Raw genomic sequence first — 19341 nt, forward strand, 5'->3', positions numbered from 1 at the left:
GGCGCGACGGGGCCGGTAGGTGGCGGGAGGGGGCCGGGCCGGAGCCGGCGGGAGGGCCAGGCCCGGAGGCTCCCACCCTGGCGTACCCGCCCCGGCCGCGGCTGAGGAGGAGGAGGAGGAGCATGATCTCCAGATACACTCGAAAGGCCGTGCCACAGAGCTTGGAGCTGTGAGTGGACTGCTCAGCCACCCCAGCCGGGCCGGGGGAGGCTGAGGCGGGCCGCGGGCTCTCTGGGGACCCCCTTTGACCAGTCCGTCGCTCCTTTTCTTTACCAGGGTTGGGAAGAGAAATTTTTCCTCGGAATTCACTCCTTCGGCCCTGCCCCTTGTCCCTCCATCTCCAGCTGAGGGCATGTCACCTGTGCTATCCTGGGACTTAGCCTCTTGGGCTGTAATTCCTGAATTCAGGGACGGGGTCTCTTAGAGCGTTTATAGTTTGCGCAGTACTTCCGGCTCCACTGCCAATGGCCATTAACAACTAGAGAAGTTATTAATAGCAGAGTGCTACAATAAAGTTGAATACATCTAGTGCCATACTATGCAAAGCTATCCTATTTTGCACATTCTACAGATAAAGATTTCAAATTTAAAGATTGTAGCATGCCAAAGATCACATTCCCAGAAGGTGGTGGAGCTGAGAGGTACAAACCTGGTGTCCATCTGATTCTGAAGCCTGTGGTCATAACCATTACACACACTGCCTCCCCACCTCTGCAATTAAGCATCAGAATCCATGCGGACCAGTTTTGCTTTTGAGATTTAGAAAGGAAATACCACCTCCTACTCCTAGTGAAGTGTTGTAATTTAGCAAGTTAATGATAATGTCTTAGATTTATTAATGCTTTACACTGTCAAAAGGACTTTCACTTTTTGATCATTATAACAACTCTGTAAGATGGGTATGATTATCTTCAGTCTTTCAGAAGATAAAATTATATCAGAAATGTTACATATTTTAAGATTAAATAGCCAATACAGTCAGGATTTGAGCTTGGGGTTTTTGAAACCAAATCCCAGGGTTCTTTTGCCTGCACTGAGCTATGTAATTTTAGCAAACATATATTTATTAATTAAATATTAACTATACATGGTAATAGTAAGCATGATATTTTGAGTCACACTGGGGTTTCTGGCTAGGCTCTTTTCCAGTCATATGTCTTTTAGGCAAATTAGTAAGACTCAGAGCCTTCATTTCTGTAATATAGGAATAAGACCTTATCTAAAAGCATATCTAAAGTGATGGCATAGGGCTTGACACATAGTAGGTCCTCAGTAAATGGTATTTTCTTTGTTCCCACTTTTACTTGGTACAATAAACATCTACTCTGAAATGGTAACTTCAGTTTTCTCCCTAACAATTATAAATTATAGATGCTGAAAAGAGTTTGGAAAAAGAGCAATTTACAACATTTAGTTTAACATTTTTTAATGAAAAATCTTAACCATAAACCTATAGAGAATAGTATAATGAACTACCCATCACCCCACATTCAACAGTTACCAAAGTTTTAATATATTTGCTTCATCTGTCTTCTTTATTTTTTTTTCTTGTCCTTTCTGTGCCTCTTTGTGAAATAAGGAAAGCAGGCCAGGCATGGTGGCTCATGCCAGTAATCCTAGCACTTTGGGAGGCTGAGGTGGGAGGATCACTTAAGGCCAGGAGTTCAAGACCAACCTGGGCAACATAGTGAGACTCCATCTCTACAAAAAATAGAAAAATTATCTGGGCATGGTGGTGTGTGCTTGTAGTCTTAGCTACGTGGGAAGCTGAGGCAGGAGTATCGCTTGAACCTAGGAGTCTGAGGTTGCAATGAGCTATGATCATGCCACTGCACTCTGGCCCAGGCAGCAGAGTGAGACCCTGTCAAGAAAAATAAAAAAAAAAAAAAAAGAAGGAAAGCAAAGCCCCAGACACTATCATTTTACCTCTACATCTGTCATTATGCATCTCTAAAAATTAATGACATTTTCTTATGTAATCACAAGGCTATTATCAAATTTAATAATATTTCTTTGTTATCTAATTGTCACTTCATAGTCAGATTTCCCTGCCAGACTAAAAAATATCTTAAGTCTCTATTTTATGGCTGGGATACATATTTCTTATCCCTACCACTTTCTTAAAGACAAGCTTTTTATTGTAGGATCACTGAATGAGAGAAGTACAGATAGCTCTGCCCAAATCCATCTCCAGCATTAGAAAAATAAAGTGTAAGCCCCCCTGAGAGGGCTGTTGGCTTTATCTTTATGTTCAAAAATGGTACAATTCACCAAAATCTCAAACTCTTGATTTCCTCTGAGAGCCAGACTACTTAGATTTGAATCCTAGCTCCACCACTTACTAACCATATGACCTTAAATAGTATACTTAATCCCTCCATGCCTCAGTTTCCTTTCCTGTGAAATAAGAGTGTTAGAGATTTATGATATACATTTGCATATTAAAGGGCCTGGGAAGACCTCTTGTAAAGAAACCTGTGTAAATTTGTTTAACCTATCATGTTTCTTAAATTTATTTGAATACAGGTTTTTGTGGGAGAGGAAAGTCTATTGTAGATGTTCAAGGACTGGAACATGTAATAGTTGACCCCATAGTTTATTCCGGTGCACATGTTGAACTCTCCAGAGCAGCAGTGTTCAATAGAAATATGATATAAGCCACATACGTAATTTTAAATTTTCAGCTGGCCATATAAAAAACAGGTGAAATTATATTTTTACCTTTTTATTTTGAAATAATTATAGACTCACAGGAAGTTGCAGAAATAGTACATAGAGTCTTATGAACCTTTTACCCAACTTCCCTCAATGATGACATCTCAGGTAACTGTGGTATAATTTCAGAGCCAGGAAACTGACATTGTATGATAACTGTTAACTAGACTACATACCTTAGTTTTTACCAGTTTTTATATCCCCTCCTGTGTGTGTATGTGTGTACATAGTTCTGTACGATTTGGTTACATTTGTAGATTGGTGTAACTACCAGTATTATCAAGATAGCTGTTTTATTACCACCAAGGAACTTCTGTGTGTATCCTTTTTTTTTTTTTTTAAATATTGTGATTCATTTTTTTTTTTTTTTTGAGACAGAGTGTCGTTCTGTTGCCCGGACTAGAGTGCCGTGGCGTTAGCCTAGCTGACATCAACCTCAATCTCCTGGGCTTAAGCAATCCTCCTGCCTCAGCCTCCCGAGTAGCTGGGACTACAGGCATGTGCCACCATGCCCAGCTAATTTTTTTCTATATATATTTTTAGCTGTCCAAATCATTTCTTTCTATTTTTAGTAGAGACAAGGTCTCACTCTTGCTCAGGCTGGTCTCGAACTCCTGACCTCGAGCGATCCTCCCGCCTCGGCCTCCCAGAGTGCTAGGATTACAGGCGTGAGTCACTGCACCCGGCCATTTCTTTCTATTTTTAGTAGAGACGGGGTCTTGCTCTTGCTCAGGCTGGTCTCGAATTCCTGAACTCAAACCATCCACCCGCCTTGGCCTCCCAGAGTGCTAGGATTACAGGTGTGAGCCACCATGCCCGGCGCAGCTCTATTTCTTATTTTAGCTATTCTAATAGGTGTGTGGTGATGTCTTACTGTATTTTCAATTTGCAGTGAAACTAATTTTAAGAATATATTTTGTTTAACCCAATATACACAAAATATTATCATTTTAATATGTGGTCAGGATAATATAATTAATGAGATATTACACATTCTTCTTGTACTAAGACTTTGAAATCTGGTGTGTTTTACACTTAAAACAGAATCAATTCCTATTAGCCATATTAGTTTTTTTTTGTAATGTGGACACTTTAGTTTTGAGTTAGGGTTTCACTCTGTTGCCCAGACTGGAGGGCAGTGGCACCATCATACCTGACAGTAACAACAAACTCCTGGGCTCAAGTGATCCTCCTGCCTCAGCCTCCTGGGTAGCTGGGACTATAGGTTTGCGCCACCAAGCCCAGCTAATTTTTTTATTTTTCAGAGATTGGGTCTCGCAATGTTGCCCAGGCTGGTTTCCAACTCCTGTCCTCAAGCAGTCTTCCTCCTTTGCCTCCCAAAGTGCTGGGATTACTGGGGTGAGCCACTGCGCTCAGCTGCTAGCCACATTTTAACTGCTAGTGGCTACCATAACAGTGAAGTTCCAGAGCAGCAGGAAGTATTAATAGGTGACTATCTTCTAGATCTAGTTACTGAAAGGTATATATTTTCTTTATAGGAAATATAACTTTGTCTTATCTTTCACAGGAAAAGAATAACAAAACATGCTCTTAATCATCATCCCCCTCCAGAGCAGCTGGATGAAATTTCCTCTACCAGTGACAACCATGAAAAAGACACAAGTTCTCAAAGGTAATAACACAAAGTATTCTTGTTTGCTTGTTGCATTTGCTAATGGCAGAGGTTTTGGTTTTTGGTTTAGGATTGGTATTAAGCCTGTGCTAGTGAAACAAAATAAGAATTTTTTTTATCACGTTTCAGCACCATTTGGTTTTCATGCAGAAGCAGCTAATGGCAACAACATCATACTTATTTTCATAACCTCTGAGAAATAGTATTATGAAGTAGTTAAGAACAGGGACTCAGGAAGAGTCCAACATCTGATTTTTAATCCTGGTCCTGCCACTTATTAGCTGAGTAACATTGGCAAGTTACTTACCTGATAATAGTATCTCTTACAGGGGTGTTGTGAATATTAATGAGATAAAGTATATAAAACTTTACACAATGCTTAGTTTATAGTACATGCTGAGTAAATAATAGCTGCAGTTATTATTTTAAGAAATAGAACAGAGAAGACTGTTCTTTGGTCTCACAGAGCTTCAAAGAGGGTTCTGAGAATCAATGTGTTATCATAGAAAAATTACATAATCATTAAACCTATTTTTAAAACCTGAAACTAAACCTCAGATTCTTTGTTTTTTAAATGGAGTTAATTGTATTCTACATTACCAGGTTGTTACAAAGATAAAATGAGATTAATATCTTTAAAAATGGTTGGTAAACTATAAAAGTGCCATATAAGTTCAGATATTACTGTTAATATTTCTGTAATATCTTTAGTTGTCAAGAGTATAGTTATAGGTGGGATGTTAAAGTATTCATTGTAAACTATAACTAGAATTATTTGGACTGCTTGCTACTAATTCTATAGGAATTAGGTAGGACTTTTTCATGATGCTTGAATTTCAAGTTCATTTATTTTTGCCTCTGTGGATATATTTGTATACATGGTTATCACCTAGTAAGTTGCTGAGCAGTTAATGCTGCAGAACCTTGAGGAAATATGAGAATTTTTCTGTTTTCTCTCCTCCTCCCAAACCGTGCATTTAGTGAATCTGACATCACTCAAGAATCACCTTTTACATCAGCTGACACTGGGAATTCAAGGTCTGCTTTTCCAAGTTATACAGGCACAGGGATTTCTACTGAAGGCAGCTCAGACTTCTCCTGGGGATATGGTGTGAGTTGTATGTTATTGGTCTGATGGAATGCTTGGGAGACTATTCTGGGAGTTAGGATTTGTCAATATATTTCATTCCTTCACTTCCCTACATTGTTGCTTTACATTTTAATGCTTACATTTACCACACTTTATAATAGTTGTAAAGAAGCATCAATCATCATCTTCTTTCAGTATTTGCTTTGTTTTATGGATATAGTATTAAATAGTTGAGGCTTAAAGATGCTTGTGTTCAATTTACAGTTGCAGGTTAGCATGGATCTGGTCTCTGGATTTATTCCTTTTGTCATTCTCAGTCCACTAATGTGCATCTCCACCACTAATGTTACCTTGCTGTTCAGAATGTTTTTGAAAGTTTAGTGTTAAGCCATTATAGGCTAGGAAAATGTTTATGATATATTGTTTTTTTTTTTTTTTTTTGTTGAGACAGAGTCTCACTTTGTTGCCCAGGCTAGAGTGAGTGCCGTGGCGTCAGCTTAGCTCACAGCAACCTCAAACTCCTGGGCTTAAGCGATCCTACTGCCTCAGCCTCCCGAGTAGCTGGGACTACAGGCATGCGCCACTATGCCCGGCTAATTTTTTCTATATAGATTTTTAGGTGTCCATATAATGTCTTTCTATTTTTAGTAGAGACGGGGTCTCGCTCAGGCTGGTCTCGAACTCCTGACCTTGAGCAATGCACCCGCCTCGGCCTCCCAGAGTGCTAGGATTACAGGCGTGAGCCACCGCGCCCGGCCAAGTTTATGATATATTGTTAAATGAAAACAAGCAAGTTAAAAATGGTATGTATAGTGTCATTCTAATTTTGTTTTACATATATTTTGCATATTTGTGTGTGTGTGTGCGCGCACGCGCGTGTACACACACACACACACACACACACATATATAGAAAAAAGACTGAGGATATTTACCCAAAATGTTATTTTGTCATTATTTATTAGGTGATGATATAGTGATTTTTGCTTATTTATTTATTTTTGGCTATCTCTCATTATAAAATACTATTTTTAAAAGATCAACAATCTTTTTTTTTTTTTGGGACAGAGTCTTGCTCTGTCACCCTGGGTAGAGTGCAGTGGCATCATAGCTCACTGCAACCTCAAACTCCTGGGCTCAAGCAATCCTCCTGCCTCAGCCTCCCATGTAGCTGGGACTACAGGTGCATGCCATGACACCCAGCTAATTTTTCTATTTTTAGTAGAGACGGTGGTCTCACTCTTGCTCAGGCTGGTCTGGAACTCCTGAGCTCAAGCGACCCTCCCACCTCGGCCCCCAGAGTGCTTGGATTACAGGTGTGACCCACAGCGCCTGGCCAAGACTAACAATCTTAAAAAAATTAAAAGACAAGTCTTATTCATAATTTTACCACCTTGATGCAATAGGTATTTTTATTTCTATATCTTTTTTCAATCTGTATTTAATTTGGCCTAGTTATAATCATGGTGTACATATAATATTATGCTCTATTTTTTTACTTAATATCATTTTATAAGCACTTTTCCACAATTCTGACTTTATACAATATTATTGTTAGCACCTGATTTCTTTACTGAAAGCCTGCTGATTGTTAAAACCTTTTATTATTACATGACTTATTTTCCAATCATTTTGGAATGTATATATACTTTACTTACATAGTTGTATGATACATGGACATACTATTTTGTGGTCTACTTTTTTCATTTACCATTATTGCATATAGACATTTTCTTTTACTACCTCCATACCTGTCAATCTGAATAGTTATATATTTCCTGGGTTAATATTTGGAGGTTTCCCTTATTATCTAACAGTTGAGTTTTCACTTTTTTTTCATTCATTCAACAAATATTTATTGAACATGTTTGTTGTTACTGTACTTGGCCCTGGAAATATGGGGTGAGTGAGACTTAAATGATTCAGTAGTATAGTGGGAGACTGAGGGAGATTGATAAAAGCAAATAAAATACAAAAGGATATAAACGTGCTCTAAGGAAGATGACAAGGTGCTGAAATAGAACATTATAGGGGATTCACTTTAGATAGGGTTAGCAGGTAGGGTAGATTTGAGACTTGAAGATTGAAGAGCTATCCATGTGAGGAGTGAGGAAAAGAGCTTTCCAGACAGGTAACCAGCAGCATATGCAAAAGCCTCTAGGAGGAGAAGAGCTTCACGTTTCTGAGGGAAAGTGGGGTGTGTTCTTGGTACTGAAAAAAGGTCAGGGAGGTCGGCGGATGGTGAACCAGGGGCAAAAAACACAAATGGGAATGGAGAGGTAGGCAGGACTAGATCATGTAGGGCCTTGTAGGCCATGGTAAAGAATTTATGTTTTTATGCAAACTGTCCATCAGTAAAAAGGAAAAAAAAAGAATTTATGTTTTATTTTAAGGGAATTAATTAATTAATTTGATGCCTTATCAGGAGGATTCAGTGTACTAACTAGATTTCCATCTATATTGTGATTAGTATCTCTTTATAAGTTATAAATGTCATACAGATATTTCCATTCCCTTGCTTTCTTTTTGGTATTTATTGTCTAACAGATTTTTTAATATTCAAATATAATGATCTCGCCTGGTGCAGTGGCTCATGCCTATAGTCCTAACATTTTGGAGGCTAAGGTGGGAGAATCACGTAAGGCCAGGAGTTTGAGACCAGCCTGAGCAAAATAGCGAGACCCCGGCTCTACAAAAAGTAAAAAACATTAGCCAGGCATGGTGGGGCAGCTGTGTAGTACCAGCTACTCGGGAGGCTGAGGCAGGAGGATCACTTGAGCCCAGGAGTTGGAGGTTGCAGTGAGCCATGATGACACCACTGCACTCTAGCCCTCTAGCCCTGGTAGCAGATCAAGACCTTGTTTCTAAAAAAAGAAAGAAAGAAAGAAAGGAAAGTGTAGAGGATAATGCCAGTTATTGTGCTAAGCACTTTATATATAAGTTTTAATCATTTTTTAATCTTAACCGACCTTAGAATTCTAGTTAGAAGTAGTCTTCATTTATTCAGATCTTACTTTAGTCCTCATTATCATTTTATTATTTACTGTAACAAGAGAGTTAAAGTTAAATAGGTGTTAAAACTGAATTTAATTATAAATTTTACTTATTTTTGAACTTAGTGTTTTTGTACTATCACTGGGTATATAGGAATTAGTCTCCTCCCAATTTAATTAATGGCCTACTACTTTGCTAAATATATTTATGATTTATAATCATTCTGGGTTTATATCCTTAGGTTTATTTCTTTCAAAATATTATTTTAAATTTAAAGTTAACATAATGGTGTGAAGGAACTCTTTCCTTTTTTATTCTAATTATTTAAATTTTACAGCCAACAATAAAAATAGCTGATCTAATTTTGTCCTATTTTAATTTTATATACTTTGGGTTGATTTTGTTTTTGTTTTTTAATAATCAAGTAAGATTCTATGAATACAAAGCTGGATCAATATCTGCAAATTTATTAATTAATATCAGTGAATTAAAGGAAACATATGATCAAACCAAGAGATGCTAATAAGGTATTTGATAAACTTAAAGTACCATTTCTTATCAAAATTCTCAATAAGGTAGGAGAAGGGAACCCTTGAAGTTTAATGAAGACTATTTACCAATTAAATAGCAAATATCAGTTTAAATTGCAAAATACTAAAAACTATTAAAATCAAAATAGGAACCATATAGGAATTTTATATTAGCAAATTTAATTGATTCCTTTGCTAACTTTGTACATTTTATTTATATTATGTTTAAAGGTTGTCATTATACACCCTGTTCAGTGCCATTATTTTCACTTAACGATATATTTTGAAGAATATCCATATTATAAAAACTTGTTCTTTAATGACTATATAGTCATCGCTAATACAAAAGGAATGCTGCATTTTTAACCCTGCACATATATTATTTTACACAAACATGAATATATGTAAGTATAAATTTGTAGGGTGGACTCACTGGTCAAAAGATATGTGTTTTTGTAATTTCAAAAGCTGTTGCCAAACTGACCTCTGTAGAAGTTATTCCAATCTGCAGTCCCACCAGGGATGTATGGAAGGGCCTGTTTTCTTACACTCTTGGCCAAAACAGTGAATTATCAAGGGGAGTGAGGAGAAATGTTCTATATCTGGAAGGGAATGGTAGTTACTTAGATGAATACATTTGTCAAAATCTCATTGTGCTGTACACTGAAAATGTGTTTTTTATGTAAATTATTAGTTGATTAAAAAATTTAAAATACTAAAGGAGTTAAAGGACAAGATAGCATCCATTAAAATTATTAGAGGTTTTAAAACAAAGTAGGTAAAGATTTTAATTTAAGAACAGGCAGATATGAGGAACCAGTTACAAATCTTGGAAATGAATAGCATCTGAAATACCTCAATAGATAGGGTAAACTGGACCCAGTGAAATAGAATACTAGTGAATTGAATGATAGAACTAAGAAAATCACCTACAACCAGAGAGGTAAAGACAGAATGTGAGGAGTAGTTAGGAGGAGACATGGAAGATGGATTAAGATACTGCAATGTATTTCTAAAAGAAGTTTTAGAAAGAGAATGGGAAAGAGGCAATATTCAAAGAAATGATCAGTGATTTCCATTTTTTTTTTTTTTTTTAGAATTGAAGACAGACATGTTGAAAAAGTATATCAAGTGAAGGACAATTTTTTTTTTTTTTTTTTGCGACAGGGTCTTGTGATGTTGCCCAGGCTGAAGTGCAGTGACTATTTACAGGTGCAATTGTAATGTGCTACAGTCTTGAACCCCTGAGCTCCAGTGATTCTCCTGCCTCAGCCTCCCCAGTAGCTGGGACTACTCAAAGTCATGTCACTGTGCCCAGCTTTGGACAAATTTTTTAAAAAAACATTCCTATATAGGTAGATATAATTTTTACTGGCTAGAGGCTGAGTTTCATTCTTAGAGTGAAAATACATAGTTTTCATCTTACACTTTTAAAGGAAGGTATCACCTTTCTTCCACTGGAGTGTAAAGGGGTATGTAAATATAGATACAGTACGGAAGCAGGGAATCGGATAACATGATCAGATTTGCATTGTATAGCCATCCCTCTGACTGCTCTTAAAGGATGGATTATAGAGGACAAGGACATAACACAGATTGTTAAGGGAAAGATGTAGAATACAAAGTAACATATAAAGGAATGTCTGTCTACCTTTTGCTCCAAAAAGTACTGGAACCAAGCAACTATCTACTAAAATTAGCAGTTACTATCTTTGGTTGAATTATAGATAATTTTAATTTTTTTCTTTATACTCTTCTGTATTTTTCAAAATGTTTACAATAAACACAATATTTATATGATGATAGTGTTACTTTTCAAAAATAGATATGTCTGTAAATTTTCTTGAAATACAAATAGAGAGGACATCTGAAAATTCTGAGATATGAAAGCTCACTAACTATTCTTTCATGGAAACACAACAGTATTTTAAATGGACTAAATACTTAAAACAAAAAAGATCTTATTGGCCGGGTGTAGTGGCTCACGCCTGTAATCCTAGCACTCTGGGAGGCCGAGGTGGGTGGATCGTTTGAGCTCAGTAGTTCAAGACCAGCCTGAGCAAGAGCGAGACCCCATCTCTACTAAAAAATAGAAAGAAATTAGCTGGACAACTAAAAATATACAGAAAAAATTAGCCGGGCATGGTGGCACATGCCTGTAGTCCCAGCTACTCAGGAGGCTGAGGCAGGATGATCACTTGAGCCCAGGAGTTTGAGATTGCTGTGAGCTAGGCTGATGCCACGGCACTCTAGCCAGGGTGACAGAGCAGGACTCTGCCTCAAAAAAAATAAAAAATAAAAAAATAAAGATATTATTGCTTTCAGTCTTTCTAATTTTTAACAGAGATTGAAACTCACCTAAATATTTTTTGGGGGATATTTTCTTCTAGGAACTTGATCAAAATGCCACTGAAAAAGTCCAGGCAATGTTCACAGCCATTGATGAGCTCTTATATGAGCAGAAGTTGAGTGTGCATACAAGGATTCTACAAGTAGAGTGCCAACAGTGGACAACTAGCTTTCCTCACCTCAGGTAGTGAAGCCCTACAGTCGACTTATATTCATGACTAATACTAAAATTTAAAAAGTGGATTTCCAAAAAGCTTGCATTCTGAAACTTTTGTGGGCATGGTTTTAATGAATCATGTGGTGTAAATCCTCAGCTGAGAAAAACCTCAAGTTGGTGGAAGTTTCTTAGGGTTTCCATAAGTTACAATATGTCATCCTAATTGAGCAAAATATTTCTATACCAGTAGCTGAGGTCTAGATATCCTGGTTGTCCAAAGACCCCTTCTTTTGAACAAGATGGTCAAAAAATGTATTTGTTTGCACTGTTGTCTACAATTAAATTCTTACATATACTTGAAAGCAGACATAGGCTATTCAGGAGCTTCCCTCAGAAACCACAATAGTATACCACTTCCTTAAAATTCATAAAGCTTCATGTTCTTAAGAATACAATTCATAGTTTTCACTAATTTGCCTGGGCCTTCATCCTATTTTGGCTGATTTAAGAGGATTATGATAGAGGATGAAAGGCAAATTATAAACATTTGCTCAGTTTCCTTGGATTTTTTTTAAACTCCTGGGCTATAGCTTATCTTTTCCATCTCCACTCTGTGGAAGAGAGATATACCTATAGTAAGGCTCTGGATTCATATTTTTTCTCAAGAATCATTCTCTCTCTCTTTTTTTCATAGAGAACCCACAGTTCAGTTTTTTTCAGAGCAAATAGAAAAGAAACATTTGATCATACTAGAGGAAAGTCAGCCGTAGGTTTGGGATCTGTACTCAAAGTACACATGCAATGAGAACTACATTCTACTAATGCAATTGATTTGCCTCTGCATTGTTCTACTGTTTGTCTAATATTAGCACTTATAAACAGTGCATTGCAACTAGTATTTGGAACAACCTTAGAGTGTTACAGTGTCACAGTGTCAGGCACAACATTTGACTTCTCTTTACACCACTGGTTCTCTTTGTGCCCCTGGGCTTCCTCCCTTTAGTAAAGTTGTTTTTGATACTAAAGGTCTTGCAAATCTCCTCAGGAGTTTTCCTCTTGATCATATCGGCAGTAGTTCAAGAATCATTCTTAATCAGTTATCAGTCCAAGTGTGTACAGAACTTCTATATAGAGCCATAAAATTTGGTCCAAAAATATCTAGATTTTGTATGTATGCCAGGTGAAGGTGCTAAATTGTGTCTCTGTTTTATTATTTGGAAGGGTTCGAGGTAGACAGATAATTGCTCCAAGTGAAGATTATGGATTGTATCCTAGATCCCCTTCTGTTTCAGCTTCATACGAAGCAACCTTGTCTCAAGAAAGAGATTCTACTATGTAAGTATTTCAGTATCCTAATATGTGAATATTATATTCTATCAGTTTTATTAAGGGATTAAAATACTTCTAACTTAATTGGTATTTGGTAAAGCACAGAAAATTCTGTAAGATTGGCCATAGTCTTTGTGTATATTGAAAAAATTTTATATAATTTTTTTGTTCAAAAAAGTAAGATAGGCCGGGCGCGGTGGCTCACGCCTGTAATCCTAGCACTCTGGGAGGCCGAGGCGGGTGGATCGCTCGAGGTCAGGAGTTCGAGACCAGCCTGAGCAAGAGTGAGACCCCGTCTCTACTAAAATTAGAAAGAAATTATATGGACAACTAAAATATATATATATATATATATATATACACACACACACACAAAAAAAATTAGCCAGGCATGGTGGCGCATGCCTGTAGTCCCAGCTACTCGAGAGGCTGAGGCAGTAGGATCGCTTAAGCCCAGGAGTTTGAGGTTGCTGTGAGCTAGACTGACGCCACGGCACTCACTCTAGCCCGGGCAACAGAGTGAGACTCTGTCTCAAAAAAAAAAAAAAGTAAGATATTTCCTCAAGTGTATTAGTCTGTTTTCTGTTGCTTACAATACCTGAAACTGGGTAATTTATAAGGAAAAGGAATTTATTTCTTACAGTTCTAAAGGTTAAGAAGTCTGAAGTTGAGGGGCAATGTCTGGTGAGGGCCGTCTTGCCGGCCACACAGAAAATCACATGGCAAGGGGCTGAGAGTGCTAATGGGTTTTTTTTAATTTTTAATTTTTTGATTTTTTATTTCAGTATATTACGGGGGTACAAATGTTTAGGTTACGTATATTGCCTTTGCCCCACCCGAGCTAGAGCCTCAAGTGTATCTATCCCCCAGATGGTGCGCACTGCACCCATTAGGTGTGAATATACCCATCCCCCTCTCCCCCCACCTGCCTGACACCCAATAAATGTTACTATTATATGTGCACTTAAGTGTTGATCAGTTAATACCAATTTGATGGTGAGTACTTGTGGTGCTTGTTTTTCCATTCTTATGATACTTCACTTAGTAGATGGGCTCCAGCTCTATCCAGAATAATACAAGAGGTGCTAGATCACCACTGTTTTTTGTGGCTGAGTAGAACTCCATGGTATAAATATACCACATTTTATTAATCCACTCATGTACTGATGGGCACTTGGGTTGTTTCTACATCTTTGCAATTGTGAATTGTGCTGCTATAAACATTCGAGTGTAGATGTCCTTTTTATAGAATGTCTTTTTTTCTTTTGGGTAGATGCCCAGTGATGGGATTGCTGGATCAAGTGGTAGTTCTACTTTTAGCTCTTTGAGGTATCTCCATACTACTTTCTACAGTAGTGTATAAGTGTTCCTGTCTCTCCATACCCATGCCAGCATTTATTGTTTTGGGACTAATGTGTTAACTCAGGTCTCTTTTCCTCTTATAAAGCTACCGATTCCTCTCCCATGATAACCCATTAATCCATTAATCAATAAATGGATTTATCCATTCATGAGGGCAGAACCCCCATGATCCAGTCACCTCCTAAAGGTCCCACCTCAGTTCTCCACATTAAATCAAATTTTTAAAAAAATTCAGGCCAGGCACAGTGGCTCATGCCTATATTCCTAGCACTTTGGGAGGCCGAGGCAGGAGGACCGCTTGAGGCCGGGAGTTCAAGACCAGCTTGAGCAAGAGTGAGTTGCCATCGCTACAAAAAAATAGAAAAATTAGCTGGGCATGGTGGTGTGCTCCTGTAGTCTCAGCTACTTGGGTGGCTGAGGCAGGAGGATCACTTGAGCCCAGGAGTTTGAGGCTGCAGTGAGCTGTGATGATGCCACTGCACTCTAGTTGGGGTGACAAAGCAAGACCCTGTCTCAAAAAAAAAAAAAAAAAAAAAAAATTCAGTGTTGATCCTTTCTGTGTCCCACTTAAAACCTTTCAGTAGCTTCTCATTGAATTTAAGATAAAAATCTAAAATTATATTATCAGCTGGCCCCTGCCTACTTCTCTATTATCTGTCATTCTTTCTCTCATTCATTAATTCTCCCAACACTGGCTTTCTTTCATATCTCAAATGTACTAAACTAGGTATTTGGTTCAGTTCTTGGGCCAGAGGAAGGAGGTACAATAATCAACACAATAATATAGTATCTTCCCCTTTGTATCTTTAATAGCTAGCACAGTGCCTGGAACATGGTTAGCATTCAAATTTCTTTTTTCTTTTCTTTTTTACTAAACAAAAGCATACCATATTTATGTGATACACAAAATGAATTAATATATAAATTGAAATTATGGTTGCAAAACAGAGTTCTCAATCAAAACAAATATTAGTGTGTAGGTCAAAATGAAATTCCAGGAACTTAAAACAAGAGAAGATGGGCTGAGTACAGTGGCTTATGCCTGTAATCCTATCATTTTGGAAGGCTAAGGCAGGAGGATCACTTGAACCCAGGAGTTTGAGACCAGCCTGGGCAACATAGCAAGACCTTGTGTCTGTGAAAAATAAAACCAAAAAAAAACAAAGAAAAAAACCACACACAATAGAAGATGGTGACAGCATATGGATGAAACATAGGCCAAAAGAGGATGAGTCTGAGGACATTTTCACTTGAAAAAAACTATGAATTCTGCTGTTTCAAGTTAGCTTAAAGGGCTTGTCTACAATTAAATACATATCTCAACAAAAAACTAATTATAAGATCTAATAAGTTGCTAAAGTACATGACTATATGCAGAATTGTAACCCTTAAAAATAATTAAATATGGCCAAATGATTTTCAACAAGAGTGCCAAGAATACACATGGGGAAAGGACAGTCCTTCAACAAATGGTGTTGGTAAAACTGGAAACCCATATGCAGAATACTGAAGTTGGACCCTTACCTTATACTATATACAAAAATTAACTCCAAATGGATTAAAGTCCTAAATGTAAGACCTCAAATTATAAAAGTCCTAGAATAAAACATAGGGAAAGAGTTTTAGGACATTGCATTTGGCACTGATTTCTTGGATATAACAATAAAAGCACAGATAGCAAAAGCAAAAAAAGACAAATGGGACTGCCGCAAATGTAAACTCTTCTGCACATCAAAAGAAACAATCAAAAAAATGAAAAGGCAACATATGGAATAGGAGAAAATATTTGCAAATTATGTCTGAGAAGGGGTTAACACCCAGAATATTTAAGAAACTTCTACAGTTGTAAAGAAAAAAATAAATAACCCAATTGAAAAATGGACAAAGGACTTGAATAGACAGTTCTCCAAAGATATACAAATAGCCAACAAGCATATGCAAAGATGCTCAGCATCATTACTCATAAGAGAAATACAAATCAAAACCATAATACCACACCTGACTTCCTTCAGGATGTTGACAGGATGCAGAGAAACTGGAACCCTGTGCATTGTTCATGGGAATGTAAAGTGGTGCAGCCATTATAGGAAACAGTATGGAGACTCCTCAAAAAACTAAAAATAGAATATCATGTGCTCCAGCAATCCCTCTTCTGGATATATCCAAAAGAATTGAAAGCAGGGTCTCAAAAAGATATTTGAACACCCATGTTTATTGCAGCATTATTCAGAATAGCCAAGAGGTGAAAGCAACCCAAACGTCTACTGACAGATGAACGGATAAAGAAAATGTGGTATATACATACAATGGCATAGTATGCAGCCATAAAAGAAGGAAATCCTACTGCATGCTGCAACATGGATGACCTCAAAGACATTATGCTAAGTAAAACAAGCAGTTACAAAAGAAAAAGTACTGTATGATTCCACTCAAAGAAAGCATCTAAAGTACTCAAAATCAGAGAAACAGGAAGTAGAAAGTTGGTATCAAGGACTGGGTAGAGGGAAAGTTAGAGTTTAACACATTAACTGCCATGTGAGTTGTATTTAACTCATGCTAGTTTTGAGCCTGGGGACTCATGAAGCATATGTAACTCACATGTCTTTTTACCTTGAGAGCTGCGATAACTATTTTTCAAGTTGCATGTAACTCATGCACAGAAAATAAAAATAACAAATTTTTCATTCAGTTAGAAAGGATCTTTTTGTTTTCAAAGTTTTTATTCTATTTTTGTAATAAAACACCCTGGCCCCAAGGAAAAGAATTTTTTTTCTAGTGTGGCAGTCAGTGTGTTAATGGGTGTTAGTTTTAGTTTTGCAAGATGAAAAAGTTACAGAGATCTGTTACACAACACTGTGAATATGAACTGTACACTTAAAAATGGTTAAGATGACAAATTGAATGTTATATGTTTTTCACCCCGATTTTTAAAAAGTCATTAAAGTGATATTGTATAGCTGCTAATGTTTGTCCTAAGTCCACCTCCCCCATGTCACTCATTACAAATTATAGCTTTTGCTTACCAGCTCTTGCTCCATCTTTTGCAGAAGTCTCCTAACCACATTATCCTCTTCACTACCCAAAGCAAGGATATTACCATTCCTCTTCTTTAAAACTTTCCATTGCTGTAAATTAGCCAAGGTAATACACGGAGTACTTCATAGTCTGGCCTCACTGTAGCTTTCCAACCACATTCTATGACCCTTACACTTTGTTTAATGGCTTAAATAGAAGTTTATTTCTTTTTATGGAAAACAAGTCTGGAGGAAACCAATGTAAAGTGGTAGCATGGTGTTTTCGGAGACCAATACTCCTTTCATCTTTCTGGTCTACCATGCTAGCCCATGCTTTCTCTGAAGTTTTCTTCATGGTCTAAGATGGCTGATAGAGCTCCAAATATGACATTCATTTTCTAGGTAGCAGAAAGGAGGAAAGGCAGAAGGGCAAAAAGGTACCCCTTGTAGCCAAGCCAGTTCCCTTTAAACGGCCTTCCCAGAGTCCCATGTAGTAATTCCGCTCATATCTCGTTGAGTATATCTGGCTGTAATATAGCTAGGAAATGTAGTCTTTGAGGTGGGTGTATTGTTTTCCTGAATTAAATTGGAATGATTTTACTAGGAAAGAAGGGGACAATGGATATTGAGGGGCATCTAGCATTCTCTGCTACTTATGTATATGGTTTTGTGAAATTAAACATTTTGTAATCTTTTTATACTTAACATTTTATTGTGGACATCTTCCATTTTCTCTGACATTAACTTAATGACCTCATAGTATTACTTTGCATGAATATAGCATGATTTAAGCAACCCATCCTCAAATTCTCTATTTTGAAACAGTTTGGATAGTTTTTATTTTTGGCAATTATAAACAATTCTGTGATGATAATTCTTATAGCTAAATCTTATAGGTCATATCCTTAAAGGAAATCTCTACAAATGAAACCACTGAATCAAAAGGTATATTTAAGGCTTTTAGTACATATTTTCCAAATGCCTTTGAATAAGCTTCTCCCACTGGCTTTGTTGAAAAGTACTATGGGTTTATTCTTTTTTCCTCATTAAAAAAATACTTAAGGCATAAAAAGTATAAAGAATAATACAAAGCATAAACTGGTTATATTTAATATTTGGTTAAACTGAGAGCCATTTTCAAAAATTATATTGCTCAGATTTGATTGACTTTCTTCAAAGTAAACCTGCTGAAATGAATGAGTCATCATATATTTATTGAATGCCTGGGTAGAAAAAGGAATTTAAATATTAATAAGATTTATGCCTTTAAGAAGCATGCATTTTGAGCAATGATGGAGTTACTGAAATAAGCATATAATCTCCTGAGGTACCTTAAAGATGTAATTATGAATGTGAGTATTCTCAGATTTTTAAAAACTTATTTTATAGTTATAGCTGTTTGCATCTGAAAAGATAACAAGCAGTATCAGATAGTGCATAGTGCACCTAGGTAGAATAGGTGTATCGCCAGAATCTAATCTTCCTGTTCTGAGGAATGGTAGGTTATTAAAGGCTTAGAATAGTCCAGGCAGGTGTTGCCAGGGCAAGGGGGGTTTGAGCCAAAACTCATGTGACTGTTGCCGTGAAAACAGCTTATATTGTACATAATTAATGTTTGCTTCTTTTTTCCTCTCCCAGATTTGGTATAAGAGGAAAGAAGTTACACTTTTCATCTTCTTATGCTCATAATGCATATTCCATTGCCAAATCCCCCAGCTTATGTTCTATGGAAAGAGAAGAGGAAGACTGTATAATCTCGGAAGGAATAATTGAGGAATACCTAGCATTCGACCACACAGATATGTGAGTACTATGTCTTTTAAGCTTTTTACTCCCTTTCTATTTTATGTACTAATATCTGTTTTTTGCAAACTATGCTACCAGTATTATCTATAATTAGATCTATGCCAATTTCTGTTATTTATTTTCAGGTATTTACTTTTCAGGTATCCAGAGTTCATATTCTTAGTTATTGCTCCCATATACCACACTTCGTTGTGTATTTGATTGTTTCACACATCATTTACCTCTTTCTGAGATCAGAGATTTTAAAATGAGTTAATTTTTTTCCACATAGTTTGATTTTACCCTTTTGCAAATTACCATGAGTGGAAACTCTGAAACCTTTTAAAATAGCATTTGAAGAGGTGTGAAGTTTGTTTACATAAA

General features: G+C 36.9%; 1 protein-coding gene across 3 annotated transcripts in view; it reads left to right on the forward strand.

Moving 5' to 3' along the window:
* Positions 1 to 19341, forward strand: part of FAM149B1 (family with sequence similarity 149 member B1) — a 53418-nt gene continuing 34077 nt past the window's right edge. For 2 of the 3 annotated variants that reach the window (XM_069460143.1, XM_069460142.1), the window contains exons 1-6: positions 1 to 169; positions 4244 to 4348; positions 5330 to 5459; positions 11352 to 11494; positions 12689 to 12802; positions 18811 to 18975. In XM_069460143.1, coding sequence (XP_069316244.1) covers positions 123 to 169; positions 4244 to 4348; positions 5330 to 5459; positions 11352 to 11494; positions 12689 to 12802; positions 18811 to 18975 — 704 coding nt within the window. In that variant the 5' untranslated portion in view covers positions 1 to 122. Of the gene's footprint in view, positions 170 to 4243; positions 4349 to 5329; positions 5460 to 11351; positions 11495 to 12688; positions 12803 to 18810; positions 18976 to 19341 lie in introns of those variants that run through there. The other variant, XM_069460144.1, reaches the window with a different exon arrangement.

The sequence above is a fragment of the Eulemur rufifrons genome, chromosome 28 (assembly GCF_041146395.1).
Source record: "Eulemur rufifrons isolate Redbay chromosome 28, OSU_ERuf_1, whole genome shotgun sequence".
Classification (NCBI taxonomy): Eukaryota; Metazoa; Chordata; class Mammalia; order Primates; family Lemuridae; genus Eulemur; species Eulemur rufifrons.